This window comes from Poecilia reticulata, chromosome 13 (genome assembly GCF_904066995.2).
Source record: "Poecilia reticulata chromosome 13, P_reticulata-male-v2, whole genome shotgun sequence".
NCBI lineage: Eukaryota > Metazoa > Chordata > Actinopteri > Cyprinodontiformes > Poeciliidae > Poecilia > Poecilia reticulata.
Window position 1 is genome coordinate 31594339 of NC_088842.1, and position 26864 is coordinate 31621202.

Sequence of the window (26864 nt, forward strand, 5' to 3'; positions counted from 1 at the left end):
CTAGCAGCAGCAGCAATTAGCAAACACCTGGAGGAACTGGGAGTGATGACCTTTTAAACCAACCACTTCTCAGTCCAGTGCTCCTAAAAACGGTTGTTAACGGCATAATGAGGAGCATTGTTGTGATGGTTGAAGTTTGTGAAGGCAGGGTTTCTGAAAGAGCAGTAGCTTCTTAAAGAGGCAGCAGCCCAATTTTAAGGCACCAAATTGAAAAGTCACATTTCTTTTTAAGTCGTGAAGCTTTCTTACAGCAAATAGAAGTAACATAGTTACCTGATTGTAATTGTTAAAATGGATATGTGAAGAACAAGTGGACCAGAAAATCAGGTAGCGGACTATGGCGCAGGGCATTCTGGGTAAAAACAACCACAACAAACATGCTAGCTTAGCACAAGCGGGAGAAATCACTTGTGGTCTTTAGCCAAAGACTAAAGACAAATCCTACAACGGCTAAAACCGGATGCTACTCCATTTTTGTTTACATTTTGTAAAGAAGGAATTTGAACTCGGGGTCTTCTTCAGAGGTTTTTGTGTAATTTTCTTCAGTGGTTCTTGTTGCGGTGCCCCCACAGGCGAGGAGGGGAAAGTGAACCACAGCAGCTGAAAATGTAACAAATGTTGCAACTTTGGCCTCAGTCAAACAGTCCACTAAATTTTCAACTGGGAAAAAATAAGATGCCATTGTACACTGCATACAGCGCTAACCAGCTGACCAAACGTGCTGGAGCTCAGATTTGGTTGCTAGGTAACGGGGTAGAGTTCTGCTGGGGTTGCTCGGTGACTGGTTTTAGAAGCAGTTGAAGCCCAAATGGAAGCACAAAAACTTGCAAAATGTGAATTCTGATTAATATTTCCCCTATGAAATTAGACCAGTTGATGTCAATGAATTTGTTTTTGACCTGTTGTTAATTTATTTAGTTTGGGCCAAGATGCGTTGCTTTTTGACACTTTTCAGCCTACTTCATGTTGCCAGACTGGTTCTGTTTTAATAATTTCCTGATTTTACAAATGTGGCTCCAAAAATATTTAGTCTTTAAAATGAAAATCTCTGCAAGAATCAAACAACATGCAGATATTTTAATTTTCATTCATCTCTGTGATGTTTGTGACTGATTGGATTAAACTGATCTGTCTCACCGGGTCAGAACTGGGCGTGTTCTGCCGCTCTTGTTTACAGATGTTTGTTTTTCTTTTTACTCTGCTGAGATGAAGTGAGAGAAAGCGACTCAGTGCAGTGGGTAAAATGCGTCAAAGTAAAAGGATCTGGGGCTTGTTTGTGAAGCGGACAGAAAGCTGCAGCTGTTTTAGGAAGATGATGGAAGATTGTTTGGGTTCGGATCAGGAAAAGGATTTTAAATTATTATTCTCATCCTCACCACTGTGTCAGTATTTCTTCTTGTATTGATGTTATCCACAATGAGCTGGTTTTTAAACCAACTTCAGGCTTCGATCCTGTAGCTAAATTTGACCTTTAAGGTTATTGGCACCAAAAATGATGAGAGTTCAAACTAAACGGACCCTAAAAACTCAAGATGGATGGAATAGAAACAATCCTAAGATTTTATCATGATTTATTACTGGAGGGACAGAAAACTAACAAATAAACTGACCTGCAAAAGTATTCATACCTACTGAAACTTTGCACATCTTGTGTTTCAACTTAAGTGTAGACCATACCTTAAATATTCCAAAGAAAATGGAGGTGTTGCGAAGCAGCCAATGCAGGAGAGGAATACCAGTAGAAAAAAAATAAACTAGTTTCTCAATGAAAAATTTTTTACTGTCGTGAAATTAGTTTATTTCACCAAACTGAAATGGAAACACTTTTTTTTCCGCATCATTTGTGTCACATGGTCAACAACAGGATGTTACTACTGGCGGAAACCACAAAGAAGAAAACAGGAAATGGCATGTTTTCAATAACTTATCATGTGAACGAACTCATTTACATGTGAAAAAATTGCATTTTTTATTTAATGGAAACATCTCAATTGTGAAATTGTGTTTAGTTTTTCTTTTCCTCATTAGCTGCGTTTCCATTGGCCATATAATTGTGCAATTTAACATTTTGAAAAACGATTTTAAAAAACTCTCAACTGTTAATAAAAGTTTTGACAGTAGTATGAGGAGGTTTTTTTTGTTGCTTATATTGAAATTAGTTTATTTCGCCAAACTGAAATAAAAACCATTTTTTTCACATCACAAGAGTCACATGGTCAACAACAGGACTGGCAGAAACCACAAAGAAGAAGAAGACAGGAAGTAGTCTTCCTGTCTTCTTGGAGGATGATGGTGGAGCGCTTTTTTAAAATTTTATTCACCAAAACAATATCAGTGAAATATTGATACATTTTCCAACATTTGTACTGAAAACGCTGCTCATATGTTCCTGAATTTGATCCTGCAGTTCTCTTGAGATTAGTGAACTTTTTTAACTTAAAATTTGACTTAGACTGAACTGTATGAATACTTATTGATGGAAACAATGGTGGCTCGTTTCTGTTGGACCTTACAGACATAAATCAGATTCTGTGACTGATTAAACCTGGCAGCTGTCGCTCTTTCTTTACTCTGTTCATCCTGGTGAAATGCTTCTCTCTTTTTCTTCTCTTTCTTCTAATTCTCTTTATTTAATCTCTCTTTTCCGTGTTAGTTTATTTCTTGTAATCTCTGTTCTCCTCTCCCTGTTTTTGTCCCAGCCTCCCTTGAAGTGTTTTCTGTCTCGGCTGATTAGGTCTGCATCCCTCCTTCTTCCTCTCCTGCAGCGTATCTCTAAATTTAACCTCTAAATAAAACCTGATGGTCAAATCCGTCAGCCTCGGTGCTGTAGAAGGTCCGTCTCACATCTGAACAGTTTATCATTAAACAGCAGATGCATTTACATCAGCATCTGATGCAGAAGTATTAATACCTCTTTAAAGTATTTCAGTGTGATTTTTTTTTTTTCCTTTGGCTATAGACCAAGTTTGTTAACTTTGAAAATGTTTAGCATACTTAGCTTCTCCTAAATAAATGTTTTCACAAACACTATGCACCTCTTTTGTAACATTTTGAGTTTATTTAATCTATAATAATTAATTACGATAATTAATTGAAAACATATTTATCTGTCTGTCTTTGTAAACTTTTAGCTGAATTAAGTTTGACATCGGTGTTGAAGTTAAGAAATGCACATGTAGACGTTTGTATTCATTTACACAGCAGTTCTGTTTCCCCTCTATACGTTCACACTTTTCCTAGTGTGTGTTAGCAGAACTAGAGCTTTAGGGTGAATGCAGCTAACGTTTTAGCTAGCAGTGCTAACTATTGGCTTTTGTTCACCTGAGAGTGCAGCCAAAGGTGCAGCAAAACCAGATTCATGTTCGATGCATTAAGAAATTTAAGAAACTTGAAGGTTCTTTACTTGAAAAACTACCCTTGCTTATTCTCTTCACACTTAAAATGTTTCTAGCCACCATTGTTACCAGCATGGCAAAAACGGGTTCTCAGATCTCCTAAGGGTGATTTCACACCTGATAGTCTGGTAGACTTGGTCCGATTTGGGACCAAAGTTGCAACATTTGCTGCTGTCGTTCTCTTTCACACTGAACTGTGTCAAACCTGTTCCCCTCCTCGCCTGTGGGGGCGCTGCTCCAAGAACCACTGAAGAAACTGAGCGCAACTTCCTTCTTCACCGAATGTAAACAAAAATGGAGTGGCATCATATTTTAGCAGTTGTAGGATTTCTCTTTTGTCTTTAGCTAAAGTATATGAGCCATATCTCCTGCTGGCGCTAGGCTAACGCGTTTGTTTTGGTTGTATTTACCCAGAATGCCCTGCACTGTGTTCCACTTCCTGCTGTTGGAGCGGTCTCCAATCCGACTGGTGGTCACATTTGCATTTGATCCAAACCAGAGTTCGCTTTAACCGAACCCAGACCGAGGTTTGTTTTTGCTTTTTGGTCTCCATCAGACAAACAAACTGGACTCTGTAGACAAACAGGAGCTGGATCAAATGGGACTGAACAGGGCTGGTGGGAACGCACCATAAATCTCTCAGAAAACCAGCGACTGTGAACTCTGGGCACAGTAAATTTTGGCAGCTAGACGGTTCCACTGCAGCATTTGGTGACCAAAAGAGTTTGCTTCAAGGGCACCAGCTGCTTCAGCGTCTTATGAGCTGAAAGCATCCGAGTGTTTGTCTCTGCGGTGGCTGGTTGGCTGTAAAGAATAACTTTTTACGGCGAGGCGAGCAGGACAGTGGCGATGGAGCGAGAGGACGGATAATAAAGGTGTGTGACTGTGGGTTTCATCATGATGTGACGTAGTTTGGTTACTAACACCGGCTGCATCAGCAGACGAGGTGATAGTAAAGCTCATCTTCATCATGTGGTTGTTTTGGTCCAGTCTCAAGGGTTTGTTGTTTTGTCAGATTTTTTTTATCTCTTATTGATGTTTTTAAATAATTGTTTCTATTTACCTCTGACTTATAAATTATTCAAGCATTAAAAAGCTTCTGTAGCGTGAACTATGGTGCTGGTGCTGCTTGACTGGAGACTGCTCTAAAAGCAGACTACAACGCAGGGCATTCTGGGTAAATGCAACCAAAACAAACATGCTAGTTTAGCGCTAGCAGGAGAAATTACTTGTTGGTTTTTTACCAAAGACAAAAGAGAAATCCTCTATAACCACTAAAATCTGACGTCACTCCAGTTTTATTTACATTTTGTGACAAAGGATGTTGCGCTCAGTGTCTTCTTCTGAGGTTTTTGTGTTGTTCCTTGCAGTGGTCCTTTCTGCAGCGCCCCCTATCTCCCAGGCGAGGAGGGGAACAAGTTCACTTCAAAAACACCAAATCTTACCAACTATTGTAGTTCAGTTTTTAGTGCAAATATCTTAGTACACTTAAAATAAGACAAACCTAACTTACAAGTAGTTTCTCTTCATGATTAGGAGCTTGAGTTAAATAAATAATTCCTTAATATTTACCGACTCAACACAGAAATGGATAACCAAACACAAAATCAACCTCCTTCTACACAGATCCCATAAAATGTCACAGGAGAAGATCTGGATGTAAACAATAAAAAATGAACAGAAGTAGAAATGTCAGGTTGGATTTCACCTCTTTCTCCAGGTGGCCGCCATCTTTAAGCTCCCTCTGGTTTGTAGGACGGCATCGTAAGAGAAACATTGTTTACTCAGAATGAGCACTTTGTTTTCCCCCACAGCGGTTCCAGTGGGTTTGGGTGATTGCACTTCAGAGGCTTTCAGCAAAACAGTCTCACAGAATCCGCTGGATTAGAAATAAATACCTGCTTTCCAACATTTTTGTGCTGAAATTGTATTTAGGGCTGCAACTATCAGCAGTTAACACAAATAATGTGTCTTCTGACTTGTTCTACTTTAAGTTGAGATATTTAATCTAGGAGTAAAGAGATATAAATTATTTCATTTTTCCATATATTTTGGCTAAAAAATGAAAATAAATGGTTTTTATCTGTTAGAGTTCCTGCACACTTAATGTTTGGCTAAATATTTATTTTTATTGCAGTAAAAATAAAATGAAGATTGTTGAAAGGTACAGCTTTTAATTGGAGCAAAATTGTACAAGAGAAAATATATTTGTCAGGGTGTTAATTTTTTTTAATTGGACATAATCTGTGTTGGAGCTAAATATTAGCACATTGAAACTTTAGCTTACTAGCTAATTAGTTAGCAAGATAAATTTCTTGCTAACTAAGCATTGGCTAGCAATATTTGTTTAAGAAAATGTTGCTTAAACAAATATTATATTATAAATATTGCTTGCTAACTAATATTAGCAAGCTAATATAACATTCACAAGCTAATAATAGTTAGCTTGCTAGCTAATATTAGCAAGATAACTAATATTAATAGTAAGTTTTATTGCTTGCTAATAATATTGGTAAGAAATATTAGCAAGTTTAGCAAGCTAAATTAGTCCACAACTAAATATTTTTCTTTTTAGGTAAATATTTATTTTAAAAGCTAAGTATTTAGTCTGGAACTACATATTTAGCTTGCTAAATAAATATGTGGTTGGAATTACACATTTATCTTGCTAATTAAATATTTAGATTCAAAGTGTTACACTTATTAATGAATAAAATGTCAAAATTACTGAAAAATTTACTTTCCATTTTTTTCATGAGAGGCTAAATAACCTAAATTGTTACTGTTCTTTGTAAACAACACCCATAGCTTAGCATCTAAGCTAACTACTCCTAACTACTATGTCTTTTTTCTCTGTTGAAAAAAGACATGAGAAATATTACCTGCGTTTCATAAATAATTCTGTAATTTCTTTTAATCATATTCAGAAAATATATTGGCACAATTTTTTAAAGTTTTTATTTAATATTTTTTTTAGTTTGTATTTATCTACTTTTTGCTTAAGAAAAGCAAAGCATATGTGGTTTATATAAACTTTATTTTATACTTTAAAAATGCTTTGCAAAAACTGAATAGTTTGTGAAATTTGGTAATAAAAACTGCAGTTAAATCAGTCTCTTCTCTCTGCTATAAATGTGAAAAATAAGTATTTCTAACCAACTCACCACCTTTAAAGCTGATTTAAAGACGGACTTTGTTCATGTTTTTATTGATCTGATTAAAGTTTGAGGTTGAATTATTTTCTATTATTGACATCTAGAGAAAGACTTTGGGTTTCAGTCACTTTTGTGTCTCGGGTTGTTTTAAGTGTTTTGTGGCTCTAGTGGCCTTTACTCATTAGCAGCTCGACGGGGGGAAGGGCAGACATGCAGCCTGTCCATAAAACACACCTGATCTACCACTGAGCCACTTTGTTGGTTTTTAAGGGATTTTCTGTCACATTATGAGGAATTTCTGTGCAGAAATTAAACATCCCATGTGTTATTGTGGACACCCTCAGTTTGTTATGCCTTGTTTTTCACTAAACCTCCTCCACCAGATGTCCATCAATCACTCAGAGCTAGAGGGACTTCTCCTGTGTGTGTGTGTGTGTGTGTGTTATCCCCTTTAATTATTGGACTCAGCTGTGCAAGAATCATTCAGCCTCAGGCAGGAGTTGATGCACCGTCTGAACATCCTTGTTTCTCTCTTTTCTCACCACATAAAAACCAAAAGATAATGTAATTCTAAAAATAAATGCCAATATGAATCACATTAAGCAGAGAAACATGCATGGAGGACTGATTTAGAAACCTTTTACACCACACGTGTCAAACATGAGGTTCAGAAGCCAAATTTTACTCTAAGCTTCCTGCCCGATCATGACCTCTTGACCCCTGAAGTGATGCTTTTGTTCAGCAGAATCAAGGCCTGTAACAAATTGAATGACATCATTCTGCAGCTTGACACAGATTCTGGTCAGAAGCTTCTTCTTCTTCTGTGGTGTCAGAGAAACATGGAGGTGTTGAGCTGCAGAGGGAGAGACTTATTAGGACTTTAGTTCCTGTGAAGCATGAAATGTCCCGGCCAGAAATAACTCTGTTCTCCTTCGTTTTGGCCTTTAGGCTTTTGTTTTGCACTGAATTACCGGTTCCACAAAAACATGGGAGAATTTAATTTAGTTGTGACTTGACTGATGTCCTAGTTCAAGTAGAGCTGAGCGATGAAACGTTAACATATATAATGAGAAATAAATGCGTCGGCTAAGAGAAGTGCCTGTTTCAGATGTGCTTGTGCGTCTGATTTGTGTGCGTACCGGAAACACAACACAAAGGTTCCTGCCTGGGATTTTTGTGTGTAAAAAAATAAACGGCTATAAGAAATTAATACTGTTCAACATTTTAACATGTTAAAATCGACGTAATTATTTGCATCCATAAGTTCAAAGATAAAGTTCAGTTCATAAATACTTTATTGAGCTAAGAAGGGAAATTAGATGTTATTGTAACTCATTTTAATTAAATTTTTTTACGTACTTTTAAATGATAGCAGAGGCTAGAAATATAGAATTAAAACTCAGTAAAATAAGATAATTATTGTTAAATGCCATATTAAAAAAAACAATAAAAATTCAGTTAATTCAAACACATTTGACAGAGTAAATAAAAAGAATCACAAAATCCATTAAAATAGGCAATTAAGCAAATTAAAAAAGAACAAATTAAGTAAAAAAAAAAGTTCTTCCAGACGTAAAAACGCACTGTACTCTTGAAACAGTTTGTGCTGTTTTGTATTTTTAAAAACAGCGTATCTGTGCTGCTGCTTTTCATCACATTTATTAGCTCCAGTTTGCAGCTTATTTCTGCTGGTGTTCTCTTTCACTGGCCTTAGTTACTGCAGTCCCTCGTCTGCCTGATCATCAGATAGAAAGCTCCGTAATGCTTCGCTGTTTTTCTCCCCGGGGAAGACGGCTAAGTGCTCCACAGCCCCGCCTCCCCACAACTCACCCACCATGCTGACATTTCCTTACTGGCCACCGGGTCGCTTTCCTGCTTCCAGGGCAGCGAACATCAGGCTGTTATTTATTGTTTTGCTCTGAAGATGCTGCAAAAAAGGGAAGATGACCAAGAAACTCATGAAACTGTGAAATGAGGCATCAAATTTATGGGTGTTTTCTGTTTTGTCACAAAATGGGTTAAATACTATGGCAACGTATTGGGATCATTGTTGACAAAAAACAACAAAAAAGGGAGTAAATTTCCACAAGAAAATCAAAAAACAAAAAGGACATTAAGCTAAACACAATTCTTGGAAATATCTGAGATTAAAAAGTCAAAATATTTGCTCGAAAAAAGTCTGAAATTCTGAGATTAATCTCAGACATTTTCTGTAAAAAAAAACGTGGAGATTTCAGGGTTTCAGAAGTAGAAATGTTTGAGTTTTGAAACTTCAAAATTTGGAGATGAATCTCAGAAAATTTCTGGAGAAAACCAAGAAAAGTTTCAGAGTGTAAAACGTCAATAAAAGAAATTTTCCAGGAAAAACTTGGAAATTTAAAACTTTTTTCTATTAAATTTGCAACTTTTCAAACTCAAAGATTTCTAAGTTTGTTTTCTAGAAATTTTCCGAGATTAATCAAAAAAAATTTAAAACTTTTTTTGTGCAAATTTTTAACTTTTCAAACTCAAAAATACCTAGTTTTGGTCATAAATTCACTCCTTTTTTCTAAGTACATTGGCCGTAACATGCTGTCATAAAATTCAGCTTGTCCACTGAGCTTTTAACGATGTTATCCTTCTTTTGCTGCAAGAAGCATAACCAGGAAAGACCTTCTTGTATTAATAAACCTTTACTTTCTATAAAACATGCTTCAACATCAGAAAAGCTGTTATACTTGTAATTTTCACGTCTTGTGAAAGTTTTGATATAAATGAGGATGTAGCAGGTCAGAAGGTGATATGTGTTCAATATTTAATTTAAAATAATCCATCCCTCCCCCCATTTGGCCTGCATGTGACAGGAATTGGTAAAAAATATAGGATTTAATTCCCAGTGGGCCCCATCATGCATAAAACACACGTTCCCCCCGGTGGAAGAAGCAGCATGTTTTTCAGTCCTGCTAACCTCAAAGAACAAACAGAGACTCTAGTTTTTTTTATCTCCAAAAATGTATTAAAATTTAATAACGCTCCCATCACACTTATGGGACCCATCATCAATAAAGATGCACAGGTACAGGATTTTTAAAGAACGACCAACAGCCATTCACTTAAAGGAGAAATATTAAGTATAATTCACATTGTCCATGATTTTGTTCTTCTATTAAAGTTTTTACTGCTTAAAAATAACAACCAGCCCTATTTTGGCAATAAGTTAAAGATTTATTGTCTGGAAAATGAGCTATTTCAAAACCAATGCAAAGTAATCAGTAGGCACTTCCCTGTTACCCAGCAACCCCAGCAGAGTTCCACCCGTTACCCAGCAACCCCAGCAGAGTTCCATCCGTTACCTAGCAACCCCAGCAGAGTTCCACCCGTTACCTAGCAACCCCAGCAGAGCTCCACCCGTTACCTAGCAACCCCAGCAGAGCTCCACCCGTTACCTAGCAACCCCAGCAGAGTTCCACCTGTTACCTAGCAACCCCAGCAGAGCTCCACTCGTTACCCAGCAACCCCAGCAGAGTTCCACCCGTTACCTAGCAACCCCAGCAGAGTTCCACCCGTTACCTAGCAACCCCAGCAGAGTTCCACCCGTTACCTAGCAACCCAACCAATCTCAGATTTTAAGATAGAATAAATTAAATATACTCATGTTACTGAAAAATAGATTTGGGCGACATGTTTATCATGATATGTTTTGGTACTATTTTGATAATAATAAAAATGATTAAAAAAATATTTATTCTTTTTAACGTAACTATATGGCTGTGAATGCGTGGCAGCATTAATAGGTACACACTGCTTTTGGGAAACATTTCCATTTTACGACACCAGTTACTTTAAAAAAGTGATTTATATCACAAAGTATCTGTATTTATTAATTGTTTCCAGTTTACAGATGTAAACAATGGAGAAAAAAGTAAAAAAAAATAACATCAATCATTTGTAATTTAAGTGAAATTGTTTCATTTTGTTGCTTATCTTTCAGAGCCTGGTTCTGACTGTAGTTACTGTTAATTGTTTAATATTAATTAAACCAAATACAAATTGAATATGATTAAATGGTTTATCATACCATATTATCATAATATAATATAAATGGTTTACTTTTTTAAATTCAGTCAAAATGACAGCGATTTCCTTCCCGGTGGGAAATGTTTGGGCTCATCCGGTCCTGTTATTTAAAATTCAGAGTTTAGCTCTGAATTTCTCCATGACTGCATGGAGACTGATGAACATTTGTTTTTTGTTGAAGTTATTTTCATCGCTCTGTTTTTAGCTGTCAGAGGACGCAGCATGTTTTTAACAAACATCAGAGAGATTTTATTTTTAGCGAAGCTGCGCTCTTTGATGCTTACATTTAGAAACTCTCCCATCTTAATGGACAAGAATCACCATTTATATTAGGATTGTTGTAGGATTGTTGGCTCATTTTTAAACTGTGAATTTTAGTGAATGTTTCTGTGTATTTTTCATATTTTTTTTATCTGGTTGAGGTTAAATCCGAAGTTGTTTGATATTAACAGCTTCTTACCTGAGGAAACGGAGAGTCCGTGTCTCCTTTCACATCTCTAAACATTGTTGTACTAAAGTAAAAGTAAAATTGCTTCTGCATATTTTGACTCAAGTGACAGTAAAAAAGGTAACAAGTCCTGAAGCAGCTGATCCTCATATTTGATGTAATTTGTGAAAATAATGTCATCAGCCAGATAAAAACATAACATTATGTGCAAATACTGGTATTCTAATTAAAATATGATGGTAAATATTAGAAAACTATGATCAGTACTAGGCACAAGCTAAAAAAATATAAGTTATGCGATAAAATCATACATTAATGAAGTCAAAATAATACAATAATAAATTAATATTATGAAAAAAGTCATGAAAATTAGAAAAGAGTCTCCTGTATTTCTGGAACATCTGAAGTAAATAATTAAAGTTCATAAATGCTCTTTAAAATATGTGGTAACACTTTATTTGAAGGGGGATGAATAAGGCTGTCATAAACATGTCATAACATGTCATAAACATGAATAAGCCTTCATGAATATTAATGACTGTTGTCATAAAGCGTCATTCGGAAATTATGACACTTTTAATACAAAGTTGACATTAACCAATAAATCATTACTGATAAAAATTTGTTCTAAAAGTATTACTGATTGCACTTAAAAAATTGTAACTTTATGTTATTAAAGGTAAAGTTTAAACAGTGATGATTTATTGGTTAATGTCAAGTTGTCATAACAAAAACATTTTGAATAATGTCAACTTTGTATTAAAAGTGTCACAATTTACCAAATGACGCTTCATGACAACAGTCATAAATACTCATGAAGGCTTATTCATGTTCCTGTCAGGTGTTATGACATGTTTATGACAGTGTCATGACAGCCTTATTCACCCACCTTCAAACAAAGTGTTACCGAATCTGTTTTCTTTGAGTGATGCAGTGTATTTGTGTGGTTGTGGCCTGTGATGCTGACTCTGACCCTCGGTGTCCCGCAGGGCGTCGTGCGCGATGGCTAATGCCTCTCCGGATCTGGACAATGCAGAAGCCCAGCGCCAGCTCAACAACAACAACCGACCAATCGGCTCCGGGTTCTGGGAGACCGAGTGCACCAGCGCCAAACTGTTCGAGTGCTCCCGCATCAAGGCTCTGGCAGGTCAGAGGTCAAACACACCCCTCACCGTCCGTACACATGCATCAGAAAATGTCTGGTCGGATAATTCTGATTCTTTAAATATCTGATCAAAACCAAATTATTATAAGTAAAATACAGACAGACATGGATTTATGTATCATTTGGTTTAAAACAGAGCTGGACAAGATGGCTGAAAACTTATCACAATAAAAACGTTTCATATTGATCTATATCAATAATTATTGATTAGTTGTTTTTTTTTCTGTTTTTAAAACAGAGACATCCAGACTGGTGGAGTTATCGTTCGTATTTTATCCTGTTGTCACTTTATGATGTTGTTTTTTATTTTTAAGCAGTTTTGAGGCACAGTTGGAAAACTTTAAACTGTCACCCAGCAGACTTGCTAGGCAACCAAAGAGCTAGTGAGTTACTTGAGTCCACCAACTTGGCTTAGCTAGCGGCTAAAGGTTTTCCTCAACATTTCCCAGAATGCTTTGCGGTTCTGGACAGGACTTCAGTGAATGTTCTATCAGGTGTTTTATCTGTTGACCTTGTTACTGGTTTAGTGTCCAGCCCCAATTTAAAATATTTTAACCCCAAAGAGATTTTAGGCCGTAATTTGGATTTCAGCGCAAACATCTTAAATCGAGTGTTAAGCAACCGGTGGAAGATCTCAATTTGAAATATAGAGGGCATTATAAATATAATATGATCATGATTTGGGCCTGTTTTGCAGCCACCAGGTAGTTACAAATTAAATTGCTGTAGCGGCCTAGTCAAATCAAATCGGCCTGATTGAAATGCAGAAACAGGATTCCATCTGATACAGGATCACTGGAGGTGTCAGCTGCTTTTGGTGCTTCTGGGATCTTGAAGTGTTTTTTTTTTTCTTTAGTCTGTTTGCTAGTTTAGTTTTCATGACAGAAATTAAGACATTTAATTTGTTTTTTGTTTTTATGAAATGCATTTAACTTGTATTAATTGTATTTAATTAATTTAAAGCTTTTTATTCAAACGTTTAAAACTAGATTTGTTTGAAAATAGCGATTCCCATTTAAAATCCCTTCCCATTGACGAGCTCCTCTCTCATTCATTAGATGAAAGAGATGCAGTGCAGAAGAAAACCTTCACAAAGTGGGTCAACTCCCACCTGGCCAGAGTGTCCTGTCGCATATCTGACCTCTACAACGACCTTAGGGATGGCTACATGCTCACCAGACTGCTGGAGGTTCTCAGTGGCGAGCTGCTGGTAAGAACGCTAACGCAGCAACGCTTTGTCACCTTTTAGTCTCTCACAAGTAAATGTTAGATTATAGCTTCATTATAACACAGTCATCCTTTTGTGGTCTTTCTGTTTTAAATCAGTTTCAAAAGTCTAATACATTATAATCAGCAGTGGTGGACACGCTTCAGCTAATGTTTCGTTTAGCGCACTTAGCTTAGCATAAATGATTTTTTCCCCCCGTATAAATTCTAAACTTTTGGCCATTGACTGTTAAGAAATCTTTTAAGTAATTAGACGTTTATATCCATGCTCTTAATTTGAAGACAGTTTATGCAGCAGTTCCATTTCCTTTCCTCCACATCTGTTTTAGTTGCAAATATATAAATGGCGCTTTAGCATTAGCTGGACCAAAGTTAATGATCAGAGTTTTATGGTTAGAGCAGACAGATGGTTGGTATCAAAATCACTTAGGTTAGCATTTTAGCTTCAACTGTTGGTGTAGCGCTTTGCATTAGCTTGGTGCCCAGGGCAGATGACAGAACGTGGTGACTGAATATATATGATTAAATGTTATAAAAATCAGCCTTGGTGTATGATTAGCCATGGTTATGGCGTTGCAGCGATTATAGTCCCAGTTCTCTTCTGTTCTCCCGTAGCCGAGACCAACCAGGGGTCGTATGCGGATCCACAGCCTGGAAAACGTGGACAAAGCTCTGCAGTTCCTGAAAGAGCAGAGAGTTCATCTGGAAAACGTCGGTTCCCACGACATTGTGGATGGAAACCATCGCCTCACGCTCGGCCTTATCTGGACCATCATCCTTCGCTTTCAGGTAAATTTCAAACTCATTAAAAACTCTCGAAGCTGATCCGCTTTATTTGAGAAATGAATTCAGGAAAGTCACGGTTGACATGCCTGTTCGATGATTCATTAAGATCCGGCGTAAGAACAGCAGGTAGAGGTGGATGTCCAACGTTAAGTTAAATGAAAGTGTTGAATCTACTGGCAGACCACATTGTTCAGTCTTCTTGGTGAAGCTTACTCCAGAGCTTTGGAGAAGGAGGTTCCACATGTTTGAAAGAGAAGCTCGACTTTAACTAGACCTCTATCCTTGGAGTGTTGCTGTGCACTTTATTGATTCTTGAAGAGCCATGTGTCTGTTATTCTGTGGAGAAACTGCTTTTAGAGATTATCCGGTCTCTGTGTCTGCAGGTTGAACCCGTTTCTGGTTGTCGGGACTCTGTCATGGCGGGTCATTGTCTTTTATTTTGTTTGTGGGTTAATGGACTGGATCTCAACACTAAAGGATCCTGAACAGCCAAAATCCTCTCATTGTTTCAGATGATGAAATCGCATAATGTTGTTCTCAGCCTCATGTCAACATTCTGACGGAAAGTGGTAGCTTTACCCAATAAGCGCAAAGGCTACATGTTAGCTTTAATATGGTGTAATTTTCCCATTAACCTAAAAGTTGTTTGTGATATAAAATCTCATAGTTACTTCAAAAATTTTATATTTTTCATCTAAAGAGGCCACCATTTCACTTTCTTAACGCATGGCTACTGATGACGCAGAAAGGCTAAAGTACAACCTACAAATTAAACACAATAAGTCAGTGTTGTGGAGGCTAACGTAATGCCTACAAAACGCCTGAGGCAGTTTGAATTTGTGTTTCAAACTGCCTCAGAGTTTTTATCTAACATTAAACTAGAGAACAGACTTGATTAGCTTGTGATATACTGCTCACTATATTAGCTAGGGCTACACAAAACTAACATTAGCAAAAGCTGGTGCCATTAGTAGGAGCCAACACCATTAGCATGAGCTAAAATCATTAGAAAGAGTTAATCCCGTTACCAGGCGCTAACGTGGATCAAAGCAAATGGCAAGATAATAAATGGATGTTTTAAGTGACATTTAAGCATTTTGTCCTTGTAACAAACCGTTCTCATATATTTGATTAAATGTTTTCATCCCGATGCTAGCTGTAAACATCCTGAGGTTGAAGCTGGAGTTCCTTTCGGGTTGGTATTTCCAAACAGCAACTTTTTCAGCTGCCTCACTTTCAAATTGAAAGAGCTGACTGCACAAAAATCACTGCTCTGAGTGGACAGAGCTAGCTAGCGCCATAGCACCTAGCATGCATACATATTGGAGCATGAACCACATGGTAATGTCTGTGCGACAATATTTTATTTTAATTTATAAAAACTACACGGCATCCAAAATAAATTGTTCCCAAATAAAGTCTGTTGTTAGAAGTAATGAAGTCATGAATCCCTTTAAAAAGCTCCAGGATGTGAGTGTTGGAAATGTCTTCCTGTTTGCTCCTCTTAAAGGGGCAGTAGTTTATAAAATGGACTTTTTAATGTTATTCCCTCATCAAAATATACCTGGAGTGTTGCTTTGATTCTTTCATGCAATCACCATGGCAACCATTCAGCTGGGTGGACTTAGCTCCGCCTTCGAGGGTGAAGCTCCTCCCCACTGAGCTCCTTCAGACTAGCCAGCAGCAATTAGCAAACACCTGGTGGAACTGTTGAGCTCGTTACAGGAAACGCTGGTAAAAACATCAAAGGGTTTACAGAGGAGCCATGTTGTGATGAGTTCCTGACGGCGGAGCTTCAGAAAGAGCAAAAGTTTTTAAAGAGACAGAGGCCCAATTTCAAGGTGTTTAGTAAAGAATGTTTGTTTTTTATATAACTTAATATTTACTTGACTCTGCTACAAAATTGGCACTATTTTACTTAAATAATTAAAATAGTTACCTTAAGTTTTTACAAGTACATGACTATTTGTGCAATAAAGAGCCTTTCTGGTTTTCCTGGATGCTCAGCTCTTTTGCCCGCAGAATAAATGATCAGATGTCTGACTCTGGTTTATAATCAGCAGTAGATCATTATTTCTGGCGCGCTCTGAGCGCCAGCGGTTTGGGGAAAGCGATCCCGGCTGCTGCGTCGTGTTTGTGCGACAGTGACGGCCATGTTTGGTTCAGCCTGAATGTCACTCAGGAGCCCAGAGCTACTGCAGCAGCCGGCTTCTGGTGTGTGAGTACAAAAAGCCTGCAGCTTCCCTTACGTTTGCTTCACTGCTACACCGTTGCTTTACTGCACTGTGCTTGCTTAGCAATATTCGTCCCGTTCTGTAGATTTCACAGAGAACGGACCGACTCTGGGGACGCAGCATTGTCACGCTCGGAGAGGCTGCTTGCACCTCTAAGAGAATTACTGTGTTGTTAATATGTGTTGCCTCTGTAGCCCAGCGGACTGAGGAAGAGATGGACGGTGTGTGTGGGCTGATGAACAACAGATCCTGCTTTTTACTTTAGTGCCGTTTCTTATCAGAGCCAAAAAGTTTGGTTCTGATAAGAAATGAGACGGACATGCTGGACCAAAAACTGTCAAATGAAAGAAAAAAAAAGAAAAAAAAATCACTATTTTGGGAGACTAGTTCAATGCTAAATCAAATATTTATACAGCATAAATAATTAAATTTGTCATGCTAACAGAAAGGTTTGGTAGATGTTCAGGTCTAAGGGTTGTTCACATATTGTCTGAAATCCTTTCTTGACATTTTTCAGTTAACCTTCGTTACGTTACCTTCTGAAAGCTTCTCTGGTTCTGATGTTACCTGCAATGGTAGCAAAACCTTAACAGATAAACATGAAGCATTTTAAATAATCGAATGCTTTTAATGAGAGTAGTTTAATGTTTATGTATGTTATAATTCTGTGAATTGATAGATTAATACATCTAGATGTAGCAATAAAACATTCAATAGATCCAGCTTGAAACAAACCAGATCTAGAAAGTAACAACTACATTAAACTAGAATAAAAAACCAGATGGATCTCGCTAGTAAGCTATCATTACGTCTTTAGTAGGTATCCCTGTGTTATTTACGTTAAATAAATGTTTTAGCTCAAAGTAATGTGACATTTTCCCGTAAACAACAAAAGGAGGACGAGCTCTCAGCCGCACTTTACCCTCATCTCCTCTCCACCTCTTTTCTCCTTTCCCTCCTGCCTCTGAGGTGAAAGAGAGAGTTTGGTTTGCCAGGTCAGCAGATCAGGCCAGAGCACTGCAGTGACTGCAGACGGGCAGAACCAGGGTGAGACAGACAGAACCAGGGTGAGACAGACAGACAGAACCAGGGTGAGACAGACAGAACCAGGGTGAGACAGACAGACAGAACCAGGGTGAGACAGACAGACAGACAGACAGACAGACAGACAGAACCAGGGTGAGACAGACAGACAGAACCAGGGTGAGACAGACAGACAGAACCAGGGTGAGACAGACAGACAGAACCAGGGTGAGACAGACAGACAGAACCAGGGTGAGACAGACAGACAGAACCAGGGTGAGACAGACAGACAGACAGAACCAGGGTGAGACAGACAGACAGAACCAGGGTGAGACAGACAGAACCAGGGTGAGACCGACAGACAGACAGACAGAACCAGGGTGAGACAGACAGGCAGACAGACAGAACCAGGGTGAGACCGACAGACAGACAGAACCAGGGTGAGACCGACAGACAGACAGACAGAACCAGGGTGAGACAGACAGACAGAACCAGGGTGAGACAGACAGACAGAACCAGGGTGAGACCGACAGACAGACAGAACCAGGGTGAGACCGACAGACAGACAGACAGAACCAGGGTGAGACAGACAGAACCAGGGTGAGACCGACAGACAGACAGACAGAACCAGGGTGAGACAGACAGAACCAGGGTGAGACAGACAGACAGACAGACAGACAGACAGACAGACAGAACCAGGGTGAGACAGACAGACAGACAGACCCAGGGTGAGACAGACAGACAGAACCAGGGTGAGACAGACAGACAGAACCAGGGTGAGACAGACAGACAGACAGACAGAACCAGGGTGAGACAGACAGACAGAACCAGGGTGAGACAGACAGACAGACAGAACCAGGGTGAGACAGACAGACAGAACCAGGGTGAGACAGACAGACAGAACCAGGGTGAGACAGACAGACAGACAGAACCAGGGTGAGACCGACAGACAGACAGACAGAACCAGGGTGAGACAGACAGGCAGACAGACAGAACCAGGGTGAGACCGACAGACAGACAGAACCAGGGTGAGACCGACAGACAGACAGACAGAACCAGGGTGAGACAGACAGACAGAACCAGGGTGAGACAGACAGACAGAACCAGGGTGAGACCGACAGACAGACAGACAGAACCAGGGTGAGACCGACAGACAGACAGAACCAGGGTGAGACCGACAGACAGACAGAACCAGGGTGAGACCGACAGACAGACAGAACCAGGGTGAGACAGACAGAACCAGGGTGAGACAGACAGACAGACAGACAGACAGACAGACAGACAGACAGAACCAGGGTGAGACAGACAGACAGAACCAGGGTGAGACAGACAGACAGAACCAGGGTGAGACCGACAGACAGACAGACAGAACCAGGGTGAGACAAACAGACAGAACCAGGGTGAGACCGACAGACAGACAGACAGAACCAGGGTGAGACAGACAGAACCAGGGTGAGACAGACAGACAGACAGACAGACATAAAAGTATTTATAAAGGTTTAATGCAAACATCTGCTTTGTTTAACAAACAGCAAGTCGTTTAGCTGGATTCCAAAAAAAGTCTGTTTACTGAAATCAGGACAGATTAAATTGGATTTATGATCCAAAATATTCAGGAAAGCTGTCGACATGTAAATCAAACGAGTGTTTATGATGCTTTTCCTATTATCTCTTTTATGTTTATCTACTTTACATGACCTGTTTGTCTTTGTTTACGTGTCCTCTAATGTGAGAGTGGTTTGTGTCTCCACAGCAGCCGGTTGCAGGGTGTCATGTCCCCAATCACCTCCTATCATCATGTCACTGGCAGAGCGGCTTTATAATAAAGAGCTTAAGGAAACATTAGCATTGAATCTCTATGGAAAATAATAAGTCGCAATTTTAATTATTTGTGCTTTAAAGTTGCATTTCTTATCCACCTTCTGATTGATGATGCAGGATGCTCTTTAGAAATGATAACCTGTTGTAAAAGGTTTCACTTTATTATGGATTTTCTCTTATTTACAAGGTGATAAAAAGGATAATTTTACATATATCCATCTAAAGGTCCCTTTATTACATGTCTTCACCATCTTTCTCTGTATTTTGTCCAGCCAGATTTATGTTGGAATCTTGTACAAGATTTTAACATCTTGTGGAAAGTTGAGTGGAAGGAAAAACTGGTAGGAAAAGGGAGACAACTGCAGCTTTGAAGGACCCAATTTGGTTTTTTCACCCAAAAGTCCAATTTGTGACACTTACATGTTATGTGGAGCTAAATATATCAGAAGCTCACCAATTAATTTAAAATAACATTGTGTTTATTCATCTTATGTAATATTTTTAATTTTCTTAAACACAAAGTTTTGGGTTATTCATAATCTAATTATTAAAATTACAAGAAATGTGTGTTTACCTTCTGAAATAAGAGATAAAAATACAAAACGTTACCAAGTATTTTTATTTAGTTTATAGTGAAACTCTCTTAGTACTCTAAAAATAAGACAAAACTGACTTAAAGCAACTTTTTAGTAAGATAAAGAAGCTTGTTTTTTATTAAATAATTCTTTAATATTTATTTAAGAAGTACTAGTTCCACTGGCAGATTTTAACGTCAATAAGTTAATAATTATTGACATAAACCAAGTTCGTTTATTTTGCTGAAGTTACTTCTCTGTCATTTTTTGTCTTATTACAATTTGAGCTAAACACCAGACAAAAATAGTTGGTAAGATTTAGTGATTAAATTCTGTTTGTTTCCTGTTCATTTTTCTTGTTTTTAACGATCAAACCTTTTAGGCGCTAAACCCCAAAATCGGAAAAGCTTCAAAAACCACCTGGTTAAAAAACCCATGACTGAGCAGATGTTGGTAAATTAAGATCATGAATGTAACCAACTCTGGTGCCTTTCTGTGTTCCTGCTCAGATCCAGGTGATCAAAATAAACACAGCGGACAACAGAGAGACCCGCTCCGCCAAGGACGCGCTGCTGCTGTGGTGCCAGATGAAGACCGCAGGGTGAGCAGCACCAGGACCCAGATCCAAGATTTAAAGGGACCCATTGCCCAGAACTCTCATCCTGCAGGCTTAATAACTGACATCTGGGTCTCAGCTGTACGGAAGAGGATTAGTGCCATTGAAAAATTGACTTTTTTTTTTTCTCAGAACTACCTTTTCTTTCACAATTATAACTTTTTTTCTGAATTTTGACTTGAATGTCTGAATTCTTTTTTTTTTCTTCAAAATTCTGACTTTTTTCTCCAAATTTTACTTCTTTCTCAGAAGTTTGACTTTTTCTCGGAATTTTGACTCCAATCTTCTGAAATCAAAATTCATAATTCTGTTGAGAAAGTCAGAATTTCTTTTTTTCCAGTGGCCCTAATCTTCTTCCATACATCTGCTTCTAAAAACAGCCCAATTGCTTAAAAACCTCACCAAACTGTTTTTTTTGGTGTCTGTAAAATGAGCCGTTTCAAAAACCTTCCGGAATCACCGTTACCTAGCAACCCCAGGCCCGTTACCTAGCAACCCAAGCAGAGTTCCAGCACGTTTGGGGAGCTGGTTTTACTGCTCTATGCAGTACAGTAGTGTTTTTGTTGTTGACTTGTCATTCAGAAATGACTCTTTGCGTTCTTGTTTGTTGTGCAGGAGACACTACTGATGCTTTTCAAAGATGTACGGTTGTATAATTTTAGTCAGGAGCAGGTTGTTTGGATTTAAAGTGACAGAGGCCCTGAAACAGCTAAAAGTAGGCAGAACTGAGCAGAATAAAATCTCATTATCCAAGAATAATTTTGTGCAAAAGAATTTAATTCATCTCGATCCAACCTGTTCAAGTAAGCCCAACAAGTTAACTTTAAACAAAGATTTCACGTCTTTACTTTTAAATCCAGCCTCCTCCTCCATGGCGAACCTTTTGATTTGACAAAATCTTTAATTCCTGCTGCAGGTACCCAGAGGTAAACATTCAGAACTTCACCACCTGCTGGAGAGACGGCCTGGCCTTCAACGCCCTCATACACAGACACAGGTAGCAGCTGCTCAGCCTGCGCCGGCTTTTCACCACGTGTGACACACATGTTGGTTTCCGCTGAGCTAAATTACATTTTTTTCCATGAGAGTTTGTGTGTTTCCGCCCGGCAGACCGGACCTGATAGAGTTCCACAAGCTGACGCGGTCCAACGCGACGCACAACCTGCAGCAAGCCTTCAACGTCGCCGAGCACCACCTGGGTCTCACCAAACTCCTGGACCCCGAGGGTGAGGAACATGCGATAAATACAGCTTCATGGAAAGTTGTGAACTTTGACCTCACTCTGATAAATATTAGAGGTGTAAAGCCACACCGATATGTTCTGGAAGGTTTCAATGCTGCTCTTTCAGTTGGACAAATACGGTGTTGTTTTAAAGCTCAAATACATGCAAAACTATATAGTTTGTTTTTCTGTCAAATCTTTTAACAATTTACTTAATTATTCACCAGAAAAAACTTCAAGCCGAATGAAAACGCAGCAGATGGTGGAAATAAATGAGCCAAAGTCCAAATCCAGCTGCCTGCAGAAACATTAAACAATCCTAAAAGCAAAATCAGTCGACTTTATCATCGATTCATCGTTCAAATTCAAATGTAAAATAATAAAATGCAAATTAAGTTAATATTCTTCAATATCTACTAGACATACAGTGAAACACAGTTAAGTTTCTCACCAGTGAAACTAAAAACTTAAATATATCACCCAACAATAAATAAGAACAAATGGTAATTTAAAAAAATTCTATAATCTATAAAAAACACAACAATAATATTTAAAAACTAGATATGATGAACAAAATTAAAAACAAAAAATCTTTTGATTTTAACTTTAGAGTTTTGACTTTTTCCCTCAGAATTCTGTCAAATCTAATGATTAAAAAAGTTTGAATTCTGAGGAAAAAAGCGTGCATGTGGCGACAGTGGGGAGGAAAAGCTTCCCTTCAACAGGAAGAAACCTCCAGCAGAACCAGAACCAGCTCAGTACGAGCCGCCATCTTCCATGACCGTCTGGAGAACCAGGAACGTTTTCTATGTCCATGACAGTGAAAAGCTGATAATCTTAGCAGTTGGTTTAACGGTAAATAATTCAAATTAAAGAGTAGAAGAAGAAGAAAGAGAGGAAAAGTGGTGGCTTTGTCCTCCACTGGCCTGAGCTTCGGTTTGTTTTCTTTCCTCCAGATGTGAACACGGAGAATCCAGATGAAAAGTCCATCATTACGTACGTGGTCTCCTACTACCACTACTTCTCCAAGATGAAGGCTCTTATTGTGGAGGGGAAGAGGGTTGGCAAGGTAACAGATGCACCTTTTATCACCGACATCACAGATGTAAAGCTGTCAAAACCAGAGGAGGTGCAAGAAAGTTCAAATTGGATGGTTTTGATTTTTATTTCACCAAGTGCCATGAGGAACTAACTAGAATGTTTTTGGAAGAGATTTAAATGGGCCCTTCCCAAGTCGGAATCCAGATGATGATGAAAATTAGCAGCAATGCTAAGGTTAGCTTCAATGCTATCACTATCATGTGGGCTTGTATTGATTGACTCTGTTCAGTATGTTAAATATGGCCAATATATAAACCAACGTTAGCATGCACACAACACCAGAGGTAAAATGAGTCAAAAAGGTGTTTATTAAATTATAACATGTAATATAAATACATTAATTAAGATTCTTACACTATTTTACTGATTCCAAACATTAAAATACGCAAAAAAAATGGAGAAGAAAATTTCTCCGTCTTTTGTTGGGTTTTAGTTTTTACTGTTTACATATTTTTTATTTCTCGCTCTCAGGTGTTGGACAACTGCATCGAGACGGAAACGATCATCAACCGCTACGACGCTCTGGCGTCGGACCTGCTGGAGTGGATCGAGAAAACCATCGCCATCATCAGCAACCAGAAATTCGCCAACTCACTGACTGGAGTCCAGCAGCAGCTGCAGGCCTTCACAACCTACTGCACTATAGAGAAGCCCATCAAGTACGAAACCGCATTCTGTTCCCCTGGTTCGACAGTTAGCAGCTACCACAGCAGCTAGTTGCTAACTGTTAGCATTTCTCCATTTCTCAACACAAAAAGTGCAGAAACAAACCAGATTAAGAGTTTCCTTGGTTAAGATTCTGAGTGTGACTTTGTTTTTCTCCTTAAAGTCATGAAAAAATGCTAAAAAAAAAAACAAAAAAAACTTGAAAATCCTGTGAAATGAGAGGATAACAGAGGCAACATTTATTTATTTTTGTCCAGGTTTCAGGAGAAAGGAAACCTTGAGGTCCTTCTGTTCACCATCCAAAGCAAACTCAGAGCCAATAACCAGAAACCCTACGTGCCTCAAGACGGGAAGCTCATCTCAGACATCAACAAGGTTTACGCCTCTTCCTGACATTACGCCATGTTTCTGCTTTAGAAAAAAACAAATATATACAGTCATATTTCTGCTGTCATTTTAGACAAAAAAAATAAAAAAGGAAGAGTACATTTCCACCAAAACCTCAGAATTTAACTTTTTTAATTTTTAAGAATTTTTAAGAGAAATTTTGGAAATCTGAGTTTGAAGTCAAAAATTTGCAGGAAAAAATGGGTAATTTTTAGTTTCAAAATTTGCTAGAAACAAAAACAAAACATTCAGATTAATCAGAAATTTTCTAGAAATCTGGAAGATTTGCAAGAAAATATTCAGAAATTTTCAGAATAATCTATGAAATTTTCTAGAAAAAGCTCTGAAATTTCAGAATGTCAAAAATTTTCTTAAATTCTATTTTAAAATTAAATTCAGAAATATTGTCAAAAAAATTTGGGAATGATTATTCTGAAAAGTCAGACATTTTTTGTAAAAATTCTCATAAATCCAGAGTTCAATCTCAAAAATATTTCTAGAAAAAACTGGGAAATTTCAGAATTTGAAATGTCAAAAATTCTTGGAGGACCTAGAAATTTTTGACTTTTGGAAATTTTAGAAAATTTCATGTCTTTTCTAGATTGCTGACAACCTGAAGGGCAAGTCTAATTTTAAAATTAGACTTTTTTTCTTGCAAATTTCAGACTTTTGTATCTTTGAAATTTCCAAGTTTCCAGGAGTTTTTTGGCAGAAATTTACCTTTTTCTATCTACGGTGCAATAACGGACCGTCGTAGTTTTTAATTTAACATTTTTCCTTTCTGCCGTTTTTCGCGCAGGCGTGGGAGCGCCTGGAGAAGGCGGAGCATGAAAGGGGCGTTGCTCTGCGTAAGGAGCTGATTCGTCAGGAGAAGCTGGAGCTGCTCGCTCAACGCTTCGATCACAAGACGACCATGAGGCAAGCGTGGCTCAACGAGAACCAGAGACTCGTGTCGCAGGTGGGAAAGATGAACTTCTTGTGATTTCATGCATCCTTCCCCTCCTGAAAGCAAGAAACAGCATCTGCTAGCTAAATGCATGAGGAGCCGTTGGTAAAGATAAATTAGCAGCAATAATCTGGATTATTTAAAAATGGGGCTTGTTTTATTTTGTCATATTTTCATCAAGTTATTAATTCTTTTCTAAATTACTCGGTTTCAAACTAAATATTTAATTAACAAGTGAAATATTTAGTGTATAAACACATTTAGCTCCAAACTAAATTTTTAGCTAGCAAGGATTTAGTTTGATGCCAAAAAATGTAGCAACGAAATGACAGATGTTTAGCTCCATACTAAATTTGTAGCTTAGAGATAAATGTGTTGTTTGTGCACTAAATATTTAGTTTGGAGTTAAATATTTATTAATTTAGAATATTTTTTTCTAAATATCTCGAAAAAATATTTATTTTTCTAAATGTTTGAGTTAAACTTTGAGTTAAATATTTAGCCTCAAACTAAATATGTCTTTAATTAGCAAGTTAAATATTTAGTTTGAAGCCAAATATTTGGCCACAAACTAAATATTTAGTGTCATTTCTAAATGAATGGTGAAAATACGACTGTTTGGAATCAAAAATTAATCAGAGCATTTTTTCTTATTACAGATTAAACAGCCCTAATTATTAAACTGGTTTTTGCTCCTGCAGGATAACTTCGGCTACGATCTGCCGGCCGTGGAGGCGGCGATGAAGAAGCACGAGGCCATCGAGGCGGACATCGCCTCGTACGAGGAGCGCATCGGCGTGGTGATGGAGCTTTCCTCGGAGATGGAGAAGGAGGGATACTACGACATCCGGCGCATCCTGGCCTGCAAAGAGAACATCCTGGGCCAGTGGAGCCTGCTGAAGGAGCTGGTGGCCGGCAGGCGGACCCGGCTGGAGAAGAACCTGGCTCTGCAGAAAACCTTTCAGGACATGGTCTACATGATCGACTGGATGGAGGACACACAGGCAGGAAACAGACATCAGCATCATTATTATAATTAGCGCTGCTTTTTAGGGAAGCACGATACATCGGTGCAAACATCAGTATCGGCCCGGTAAATAAAACTGGGCCGATGTGAACAACCGATATTCATTTTTATCTTTTCTGGTTGTTTTTTTTCCAAATCTGTCGAAACTGTAGTGAAATAAATACGTCGGCCATAAGAGCAATATTAACATCGGATATCGATAATGATAATTTTCAGATCGGCGCATTTCTAGTGTTTTTGTTATATGTAAAAAGCCCTAAAATAAATGTGTTTGTTTCACTCAAATTTAACATTTTTGAAAGATTTTAACTTTAAATCACGAACATCCTTCCAGCGGGTAAATAATTTTACATTGTGGAATAATTACGTTTTTTCCAATAAACGTTGCAACAATTCCTGGCAAAAAATACTCAAATGTAGCAAACAAAGCATTTTTTTTTTTTTTCAAGTTGAAGTTTAGTAAGTTTGTAATCTATGGCCTCCCCTAACAGCAAAAGTACATTTTAAAACGCTTTACTTCTTTCACAAACACATTTTGGGTCTTAAAAATTAAAACATATTCAGACAGAAACAAATACAAATTAAATTCTCTGAAATTCAAAACAGCTGTACAAAATATTGAGAAAACTCTTCAGGAAAATAACATGTTAATAAGAATGTCTTCAAGGTCAAAACTAATACAAGAACACATTAGATGTGAAATTTGTTCTGGCGTTCATTATGCGTGCATTAAAAGCTCTCTACCGCCACCTTCTGGATGAAATTATCACATTTGTACAATATAATAATGTGATAGCGTTCAAAGATGTATTTTGTTATATGACAGCAATATTCTTCCATATAGCTACAAGGAGCAAATTACATAAAAAGCTTAAAACAACTTAAATTGAAGGCTGGATAAGAATATTGATGAAAAATTTATATTTTCACTGGAAAGTTATTTCATTTATTATAACGAAAAAATGTTTTGTTATAAATGAAATAATCTACCTGGGTGTGCTGTGGTGGCGCAGG

The 26864-nt window shown here is 38.0% G+C and overlaps 1 protein-coding gene across 8 annotated transcripts in view; it reads left to right on the forward strand.

Moving 5' to 3' along the window:
• The window catches only part of sptbn4b (spectrin, beta, non-erythrocytic 4b), an 83860-nt gene that overhangs the window by 1532 nt on the left and 55464 nt on the right, over positions 1-26864 (forward strand). For all 8 annotated transcript variants that reach the window (XR_014090426.1, XM_081614228.1, XM_081614226.1 and 5 more), the window contains exons 2-12: positions 12044-12201; positions 13278-13429; positions 14062-14235; positions 20395-20486; positions 21418-21498; positions 21612-21727; positions 22680-22792; positions 23296-23483; positions 23748-23865; positions 24677-24835; positions 25525-25827. Coding sequence is in view for 7 of the 8 variants with exons in the window: in XM_081614228.1 (XP_081470354.1) it covers positions 12057-12201; positions 13278-13429; positions 14062-14235; positions 20395-20486; positions 21418-21498; positions 21612-21727; positions 22680-22792; positions 23296-23483; positions 23748-23865; positions 24677-24835; positions 25525-25827 (1641 nt within the window). In the remaining variant the exon portion in view is untranslated. The remainder of the gene's footprint in view (positions 1-12043; positions 12202-13277; positions 13430-14061; positions 14236-20394; positions 20487-21417; positions 21499-21611; positions 21728-22679; positions 22793-23295; positions 23484-23747; positions 23866-24676; positions 24836-25524; positions 25828-26864) is intronic.